Below are 10,410 nucleotides of genomic sequence, written 5' to 3' on the forward strand. Positions count from 1 at the left end.
TTTTGGAGGTGTTCCCCCCCCCCCCCCCCCCCCCCCTTTTTTTTTTTGTTTTGTGGTGGGTTTTTGGTGGTGTTTTTTTGTGTTTGGTGGGTTTTTTTTTACTTATAGCTATTCTAAATCAGATAGTGTGACAAAGAAGGGTAGAGGAAAAGGGAGAAGCCTTGCTACCTCAAAATACCTCTGTTGTTTTGGGTACAGGGGCTTTATGTAAGAGTGTTATTCCTCCTCCTCCACTTCCCACACCCCAAATCCATTTTGTATATAGCATAAAGGTGGTTGACTCTCAAAGTTGCAAGGAAATCATAGTATTTTTTTACTTAAAAAAAAAAAAAAAAAGAAAAACAACCCTCCTTCAGAAATGAGTGCATTGTTTTTAGATATAACCAAAAGGAATTTGGCCTACTTTAAAGTGCATCAAATCTAGCCTCCTCCACTTCCCACACCCCAAATCCATTTTGTATATAGCATAAAGGTGGTTGACTCTCAAAGTTGCAAGGAAATCATAGTATTTTTTTACTTAAAAAAAAAAAAAAAAAGAAAAACAACCCTCCTTCAGAAATGAGTGCATTGTTTTTAGATATAACCAAAAGGAATTTGGCCTACTTTAAAGTGCATCAAATCTAGTAGTGAAGAAAAAAGTAGTCAGCAAATTCTGCTTTCCCAAAGTGTTTTTTGAGTAATACAACCACACTTTAACTAAAAAGAATTGATCCAGCAATCCCTGAGTTCAGTATCTAGATTTGTCATGGAAGTAATATATTTTTCAGAACTGGAAAGAATAAAATTGGATCCTGTAGATTGTTAGGTCTCAGTGGTTCTTAAAGATCTGAGAAGAATTCTTGAATGAAACTACTCAGTGACTTTAAGAAGAAATTATCCATTTTCATTGGTTGGGCCAACTTTATACCATTTGAGGCATCTTTAATTTTTTTAAACTCTTTGGATAGTCCCGTTATCCATGTGAGGATTCCTGCAAGTCACTCTGAAGAAATAAGATTAACATAATGTGTATAGCTAAAATTTGTAATCAGAAATGCATTTCAGCAAACAACATCCCATTGCAATATCCATTTTGGGGGTGGGGGGGTGTTGTTGTGCAGTTCACTGACTTTCATTATTTTTATATGAAGTTCCTCACTGCTTTTGTTTTGCTTGTAACAGAAAAGTGCTGTTTTCTTTCATTGCAGGTATTTATTTATTTACGAATGTTTGCAACTGACAGTGGGTTTGAGATACTGCCTTGTAATCGGTATTCTTCTGAGCAAAATGGAGCCAAAATTGTTGCAACGAAAGAATGGTAGGAAATGTCATTTACTATTGCATTCTATTTCTGTCAATTATTTTTAAAGATTCTAAGGGAGATATTAAAAAGTATGATTTAGAATTAAAACTGCAACCAGTGAAATACAAAGTTTTGTATTTTTACTTACAAATTAAATTTGGTGTCTGTTTTTGCTAAGTACTTAACACACAATACAAGTATCTGTAAGATATTCCTTTGTATATTTGGATGTAGCCATACAGTTTTCAGTATACAAGTTTTTTTATCTTGTTTTCAGTCAGATAATTATTTTCTTCTAATCATGAGTTGTTGGCCTCCTGTGAGAAACACGACCATGTCAAGACTCACATTATGCCAGATTTGTTATGCAACAAATAATTGTGGGGGAAATGAGTTTTTCACCTCTGTGAAACTGAGGGGTGTTATTTGCGTATTTCGATTGTGCAAGATCAATCTCTCCTGGAAACAAAAAGTTGGAACTCCAGTGTATTTCCCCATCTCATTTTGGCACATCTGAGTTTCATTATAAGCATGTCTGTGGCAGCACCAGCAGTTCCCTGGGTTAGTTAAGATTTTAAAATAAATTTTTCCTTCCTCCCCCCCATAATTTATATTTATTTTGCTTTGTGGCAGTACATACTCATAACAGCACATCTGAGATGATGATATGCTATTATGTGCAGGCTAGGATTGAGTGACTAGACATTACGATGGCAGCGTACCATGTAAGCATGCTGTTACTGTGGGGCTACGGCCTCAACGTGTGGGAGAGTAAGCTTTAAGAAGGTTGAGGCCATTTTCTAGCTCTTCATGACTGTAGCTGGAAGTTCCACAATCATGATATAATCAGTATTTTTTGGGGTTGGTGTTTTTCGGTCTGAATTCTCCCCTTGGCTGATTCTTTGGGGTGGAAGCTTTGTATTTAGGTGTGTTGAAAATGAATTAACTTTGCATGCTCAAAATCTTGAGTGACCTGAGAGAGAGCAAGACAGGAGGGCTGCTTCTTAACCCTGCCAATATCTGGAAAACTATTGAGACTCAAGACTGAGTTCTCTGCACTCTCTATAAAAGGAGAATTTTGCACTTAAAAGGCTTGGCTTCTAGTTTGTGTCCTTCATGTACATTTAGTATCTCCATATTCATCAGTGTAGTGTAATCTGGCCAAAATTTGGAATGGCCGCTCTGAAGAGCAGTGGAAACAATGCCCTTGCAAGATAATGGAAATTGTGTGCTTCTTCCTAGGCTGAGTATTCAGTGCCTCTGATCTGCTATATTTATGATGGCAGATTGGCTGTCTGCACATGAAGTTGTCATGGTTTTGTTGGTCTCTTCCCCCCTCCCCCGCCCCAATGATCTGTTTCAAGGACCAGCTTGATGCTGAAGAACTACTTGTGAGAGAGGAAAACATCTTGCGTGAATTCTGACCTTTTTTTGAGTCAATAATGGGCCTTTTTTAAGAAGCCATGGAGTTCTAAGCATCTTCACTATGTTGTGTTTTCGTGGCCAAGGGAAGAAGTATAGGAAATGCAAACAAGAGCAGCTGGAGGAAGTGAAAATGTCTTAAGTGCTGATGGGGAGGGAGTGTGCACAAATGAAAAAAAACTTGCTTTTGGTTTTAACTGTAGAAGCTGAAGTAATCAACTCTTGCAATTTCTTGCTTGCAGTCTCAGGAAATTGTAGAAACAATGATGGTAATGTCTGTCAGAATTGATGTAATTGATTCTATATAGTAGCATAAAACCATTTATTTCATGTCTGATAAAAAGTCTACTTAGCCTAATATCCTGTCTCTAACTGAATTAAAACATGAGGTTTATAGGGGTTGAGAAATTGTTTACAAAACACTTCCTGTTATTGACAACTTTTTTTTTTTTTGTGAAATTACTTTGTAACTTCTGCTACTCTTTTTACACTAAAGGAAACGAAATGATAAAATAGAATTACTTGTGGGCTGTATTGCTGAACTATCAGAAATGGAAGAAAACATGCTGCTGAGACATGGGGAAAATGACTTCAGTGTCATGTATTCCACACGGAAGAACTGTGCACAACTGTGGCTTGGTCCTGCTGCATTTATCAATCATGGTGAGTAGTAAGTGTAGGAAGCACGTTAAAAGGCATAAGCAATTCTACTCAGAAGTGTTGTTATATGTGAGCTGAACAACACAGGATCTTAGAGAAAATGTTTGAATCTGGCATACTGGATTACTGTAGGACAAAATCCTGTTGGGATTTTCCCAGACCAGAGCTGATCGGTTGTGAACTGGAAACTCACAGAAGGCTCTGGGAAGTGATGCCTTATTCTTTCACAGAGACTTTGGAACTGGCAGCTAAATTAGTAGAGCATATTGTGGGTTACCTTGAATTCTGCATGAACTTAGTCAACAGTAACGTATTTCTTAGGTGAACTTCTTATGCCTTCTTTAACCTTTTGCACAGAAGCTTAACTGATTCTGTTGCATTTGTATGCTGAAGGAAAAGCAGGTAGGATTTAAGATAAATCCTATTGCCTTAAAGAGGAGGGAAACTGAACATTTGTGATAGCATAGGGAAGAGCTCAGAAACAAAACTGTATCAAAATAGGTATCTTTTGATGTATAGCTTTGTGCAATACTAACATAACTCCCAGTATTTAGCTGAGATTCTACAGTTATTGAAGTCAGAGTGAATCCTTACTTTAGATATCTACAACTATTCATGTTTCAGGTCTTATCAACAGTTAATTGACTTTATCTTTTGGACCTTTTTCAGATTGCAGACCTAACTGTAAGGTAAGCAAGAAATTAAAAGTAAATAAATAAAGCACCCCATGTTTCTTTTCCCTTTGTCCCTGCACCTTTTCCTCCCCAACTGTTTCACTTTTTTTCTTATTCAGATACTGTTCAGCCTTAATGATTAACTTTTTTTTTTTCTTCTCCCCTCGCCCCCTCCCCTTCCTGTCGTCTCCTTCCCCAGTTTGTATCAACGGGCAGAGATACAGCATGTGTGAAAGCTCTAAGAGATATTGAACCTGGAGAAGAAATCTCTTGTTACTATGGAGATGGGTTTTTTGGAGAAAATAATGAATACTGCGAATGTTACACCTGTGAAAGGTATGCATTGATGTAAATAAGTTTCAAATGGAATTGGGCATATTCATGATATATTTTGTGAAACTGAAAGTCCTTGATTATGAGTGCTCAGACTTTTGGACACGTTACAATTGCTTCCTAGCTACTTGTTGTAATGATTTTTTTTATATTGTTACTGAATAGTCATGTTTCCTGAGAACTCCTGCATTCTGTTTTTCTTTTGATTCTCTGTTCTGGAGATAGTCCAAAATGAGAATAACAAAAAAGTGTAGAATCTTAAAAATATTTGTACTGAATAAAGTAGAATTGGAAGGAAAAGCAGTTGTAGCTTCTACAAGACCATTAGCAACTGACGCCCAACTTCTGCTCTTTTTTTGCACTAGAAAAAACGCAAATTTCATTAATGTTTTCTGTGTTGACCTGAAGTTCTCTTCTGCTGGGAACGGGCAAAGTAGTTTTCACCCTGTGTTATTAGAACTTGGGGGTTTGTGTATTCATAAAGATCTACTGGTTTGGACAGTACTTGCCTATATCTGTCCATCGCACAATAGCAGCAAAGTTGTTATATTTGTTTTTCACCTGTGCTGTCCCAACCTAGTTTCTTCAAAAAATCAGTTGAAAGAATTTCATAGTTGGTTTTTGCCATGTTGAAACTTCTGCTTACTGTGAGCATGGAGGCTGAACATCATTTGTGAGAGCTTCACCTAGTTCTAAGCGGAACTACACAGAACCTATAATGGTTCTGTTACTGTTTGACCTAACTGTAGAGAGAAGAAAAAACAATAAAGGACAAAATATTAATCATATTGAGAAATAGCTTAGTGCACCTACATAGAAATAGCTTAATAATCCTACCTTCATTTTTACTAGCTAGTTTGGTCACTAACAATTCTTGCAATTCAAGGGAAAACCTTCTGGTGTGGACCTCCAAGCTCATACAATGTTGGTAGATCATTCCAAGTGAAGGTACAGTCTCAGACTTTATCTAGATTGCTGCTAGTAAAACTGTACTTCAGTCCTGGGAGCTGCTTAGTATTGAATAAATGGGCACCATGATTGTTCTTTCCTTGTTACTTGGAGTGATATGTTTCTTTTTGCTCAGGTTCCTTTGATTGTTGATTTTTAATGTAATACGGACATACTTTCTCTTTCAGGACAAACCAATTTTATGTGTCTGAACACTTTCACTAACTTGTCATCTTTGTATTTTAAGTACATGAAAATGTTATATTTTAAAGCTAACGTTTGGGAAGTTCTAACTTTAGGAATCTGCTTTTCAGTCACAAGGCTGTGTTACAGCAATCAAATATGAGAGATTTGAATTTAGGGGAGTTGAGCAAGGAAAAATGAGTCCTTAACAACACTGATGAGGCAACTATCACTTTGTACATCACAAAAAAAATTATCTTTAAGTGACCCAATTTTGATTATGCTGTAAAGGGTGTTAATTTGTAATGTTAAAATGCTAGACTTCTAAGAATCTGTGGGGTACGTTTGGGAGCCGTGGGAAGGTTGGCACTGTACGATTTCCCCCCCGCCCCAAGCCTCCAGAAATCATCAAGAAAATTTGCATATCTTTACATGTGTGCATGTACTCTTTTTAGGTGAGCCTGCTGTTCATGCTGGCTAATTGAGACAACTGGGCACCAAAGACGGCATGTCAGAAGGCAGTTGTGGTTGTTTATAGCACCATTACTTTCTGATCTGAAGTGGCTGTTGCTTGTACTAAGTTCAGTCTAGTATCTTAAGCTGCCTGTAATTTGCAGAATTCAAAATAATACTGAAAGAGTGTTCCATATCAAACAAATACTAGTTAATTTGAGAACAAGTGTTGTGTCTGCATAATAATGAACCCTGTGGGGCTTGAGATCCTATCTGATCTTTTTGGTGTACTTTCGGTTAAGTTTTGTAAGATTTTCTTCCAGTACAACACACTGGAATCCAAACTGAAGTTGTCTTCAGTAATTCTGCGAAGTGCAAACGTACTGGATTATTAAAGAGTATCAAAGGAATACTAGTAGTAGAGGTTGAAGTGCAAGCGCAGGAATTCTTAATCTTCATCCTTTTCTGTGATTACTTTAAAAGAAAAAGAAAAAAGTTCTAGGTTTGTTCAGCCATTTAATTTTCATGGTAAATGCATACTGGACGCTTTCAGTTATGAAGGAACACAGAACTATGTGACAATTTTACTTCATTTTCTGTACTTTTCAACTTTTGCCGATGCAGTAACAAGCATTGGAACTGAAGCTGGCATTTTTTTACTAGCCTGATGTGATTAGGAAAAATTTAAATTGTTATCTAAGCTAATATAAGTAGTATTTTGAACTACCATATTTCATTTTCACCTGTGTACTTTGACTAACGATACTAAAATAGACATAAAGCAAGGAAAACCTACTTTTGCAGTATTTCTTCTTGCAAGAAATAAATGGAAGGTTTTTCTGCACATCTTACTAAAATGAGGTAAGTATATAGATATCTTATTAAAACAGCCCACAAAATGCTAATAAATTCAGTGGTTATTGGTATTTTTTATCCAAATATACCTGGGATTCAAACTATTGTATATGAAACAAAGCTCTAAGTTTATGTTAAGAGTTGTTAATACATTGTGTCCTTGTTGTAGACGCGGAACTGGTGCTTTTAAATCAAGAGTGGGATTGCCAGCACCTACTCCTGTGATTAATAGTAAATACGGACTGAGAGAAACGGATAAACGATTGAACAGACTTAAAAAGTTGGGTGACAGCAGCAAAAATTCAGACAGCCAGTCTGTCAGCTCTAACACTGATGCAGATACCACTCAGGAAAAAGCTAATGCAAGTAAGTAAGGGGAAAAGCTTGGAGTGCAGGATTAAAGGTTTCATGAAAACATGAAAAATTTCACTGTGATGGAATTCCTCTCTTAGTGTTGAGATGCATCTCAGATACTGGTCTTTAGAACTGTAATCAGGAATCTGAAGGCAATTTAAATAGCAAATTCACGGTTTTCCTTAAGTGTTTCAAGAACAATAGGTGGTATGTTCTTGTTTTGTTTTATTTATATCAAAAGCAAATAGTTTAGTGTCATATTTCTAAACATGTCAGTTAAAGTTCTATCAGTAATGTATGTATTTCAAAAATATGGTAAACAATCACATGCAATAGTATAGTTTAGGAAAGAAAACTTACATAGTTTGAGTTACCTACATTCTGTAGGAAAACAGTTTTTAAATAAATACTCTTAGTAGAGCTTATTAAACAAACAGTCGTTTCCTTTAGAGATCCTTTAAATTGGGCAGCTATTCCCTCTCCACATCCAGGACTGATAGTTCAGGTACCTATTCTGAAGTGAAAGCACACAGTTAGTAATCTCAGAAGAAATTGGAAGGGATTTTTGTTTGTGATGCTCCTGAGAGACTTCTCTTCATGGAGTAGTGAGTATCATTTATTTACTTCCCCCCCTTCCCCACCCTCACCACCCTCAGTATAGGCAAAATATAAATAACTTAAAGTTTGGCTTAACTAGCAAACAGGTTTGGAGCCACATAAAATATTACGGTTCCATCTGGCTCCTGTTAGCTGCTGTGATATTTAAAAAAAAAAAAAGAAAAAAAACACTTCCCAAAACCCTCTTGTAATCTGTAATTACAAAGCTTTAGAGTTGTAGCTTTGCTTGGGCAGACAAAACTCCTTTGCTTACCACAATAGGTGACAGACTACTGGATACCTGAAACTGAAATCATTATAGTAGTTAAGGTTTTGGGGGGTTTTTCCTCCCCCGTAGGAAAAAATTCTGGCGTTAATACTAGAGCATGCTGATCCTCAGATTTTGCTGGAATAATACTCGGTAAAAACTGTGGATAATGTGAGATGGATTTTAAAAAAAATCAGTAGAAGAAGAAATTCAGTAAAAACCAAACTTGGTGTATTGGGGGCAGTGAGGGAAGTGTACCTGGAATTTAGGTGTACTTTTGACTTGTTTGACAATTCCTTTCATGTCTGAGTTGCAAGTTAAGCAGTCTCGCTCCTTACTGTGTACTATCTAGCCTGTTTCACAGATTTTGATAAGTGTTTAAAATAAATTAAATAACTACAGTATTTGGGAGTGGGAAACTCAGGATAAATCAGTGTCATAACAAAACCACTTTTTTCTTTTGCAGCTAACAGAAAATCTTCAATTGGCGTAAAAAAGAACAGCAAAAATAGAACATTAACAAGACAGTCTATATCAAGAATTCCAGCATCATCAAATTCTACCTCATCTAAACTAACTCATATAAATAATTCCAGGGTACCAAAGAGACTGAAAAAGCCTGCAAAGCCTTTACTTTCAAAGATAAAGTTGAGAAATCAGTGCAAAAGGCCAGAGCAAAAGAATGCTTCTAGAAAGCTCGAAATGGGAAATTTAGTTCTTAAAGAGCCTAAAGTAGTTTTGTATAAAAACTTGCCCATTAAAAAGGATAAAGAATTGGAGGGACCAGTCAAAGTTGCAGTCTCTAGTGGATGCTTAACAAGGCATGCAGCAAGAGAACATAAACTGAATTCTGTGAAAGGTGCTCATGAGCATGGTGATATACCACCCTGCACATACATAACAAGGAGGTCAGTGAGAACAAGGATGAATTTGAAGGAGACCTCTGACATAAAGCTTGAACCAAATATGTTGGATAGCTATAAGAATAATTTGACTGGAATGCAATCGGACATTTTAGAGCAGCAGTCTCATGTGATAAATGAAAATGACGTGGCTCATGGACCATCACATAAAGGGGAGATTGGGTGCCAGAAAAATGATGCAGGCATGTCAAAAAAGAAATCTCGACAAGGAAAACTTGTGAAACCATCTGCAAAAATAGAAGAAACTGATGCTACGCACAATACACCTGTGAAAGATGAAGTACCAGATTTGATTAGTTCTCATTCAGAACTCGGAGAGAGGAATAATGTGGTGGACACACCTGTTGGCTATAAAGACCGTATCCCTGTATCTGGTGGCTGCTCTGTTGTAACATCTGACAATTTTAAAGCGAAAGACAGCTTTAGAACTGCAAAAAGTAAAAAGAAAAGACGAATCACGAGGTATGATGCACAACTTATCCTTGAAAATAGCTCTGGGATCCCTAAACTGACTCTTCGTAGACGCCATGATAGCAGTAGCAAGGCAAATGACCAAGAAAGTGATGGAATGAATTCTTCGAAAATAAGCATCAAATTAAGTAAAGACCATGAAAAAGATAATAATTTATATGTAGCAAAGCTAAATAATGGGTTTAACTCAGGATCAGGCAACAGTTCAACAAAATTAAAAATACAGCTAAAACGAGAGGAAGAAAACAGAGGGACGTACCCCGAGGACCTTCATGAAAATGGTATGTGTTGTAGTGAAACTCTCTCCCTTTTGGAGTCAAGAATGGAAGTAGATGATTATGGTCACTATGAAGAGGAAACAGCAGATGAATCTTCATCAGAAGAGGACGATGAAGAGGAAGATGACTATGATGATGAATTTGATGACTTTATTCCTCTTCCTCCAGCGAAGAGATTAAGGCTTATTGTTGGCAAGGATTCAATAGATATTGATATTTCTTCCAGGAGGAGAGAAGATCAGTCTTTAAGGCTCAATGCATAAGCTTATAGGTCTTAAACTGACCTGGATGTCATTTTTAAAAAAAATAAAATTAAAAAAAAAAACCAAACCCACCACACAACAAAAAAACCCAACAAAAAATTCCATTTGATTATTCCTCAACTGAAGAACTTTCTGAAAAACTTAGTGGCAGCACTTCTTTATTGTTTATTCACCTATCAACGTAATATTGTAGAAAGTGTACAGCATACTGACTCTTCTTAAGTCTGATTTGTGCAGATTTTTATTGTACTTTTTAATAGCCTTCTTATGTGCAATTCTGAGTTAGAGGTAATGCTCTGTTGTAAAATAAAGGCTCAAGCAAAGTTATGAAATTGCATCAAATCTTTCCATGCAGGACAATGAGAATACAGTGTGGCTACATAATTATTTTTGGTCAGCAAGAGCATTAGTTTGCTCTTACAATATTTGACTAAACAATTTAAAAA

At 36.5% G+C, this 10,410-nt stretch overlaps 1 protein-coding gene across 2 annotated transcripts in view; it reads left to right on the forward strand.

The window, feature by feature from the left end:
* KMT5B (lysine methyltransferase 5B) overlaps positions 1-10,006 on the forward strand; it is a 26,121-nt gene extending 16,115 nt beyond the window's left edge. For both annotated transcript variants that reach the window (XM_009276002.2, XM_009276003.1), the window contains 6 exons: positions 1,188-1,297; positions 3,201-3,367; positions 4,034-4,053; positions 4,238-4,374; positions 6,980-7,176; positions 8,496-10,006. In XM_009276002.2, coding sequence (XP_009274277.1) covers positions 1,188-1,297; positions 3,201-3,367; positions 4,034-4,053; positions 4,238-4,374; positions 6,980-7,176; positions 8,496-9,964 — 2,100 coding nt within the window. In that variant the 3' untranslated portion in view covers positions 9,965-10,006. The remainder of the gene's footprint in view (positions 1-1,187; positions 1,298-3,200; positions 3,368-4,033; positions 4,054-4,237; positions 4,375-6,979; positions 7,177-8,495) is intronic.
* The last annotated feature ends 404 nt before the right edge of the window (positions 10,007-10,410 follow it).

This window comes from Aptenodytes forsteri, unplaced genomic scaffold (genome assembly GCF_000699145.1).
Source record: "Aptenodytes forsteri isolate BGI_AS27 unplaced genomic scaffold, ASM69914v1 Scaffold17, whole genome shotgun sequence".
In the NCBI taxonomy this organism is placed as follows: Eukaryota; Metazoa; Chordata; class Aves; order Sphenisciformes; family Spheniscidae; genus Aptenodytes; species Aptenodytes forsteri.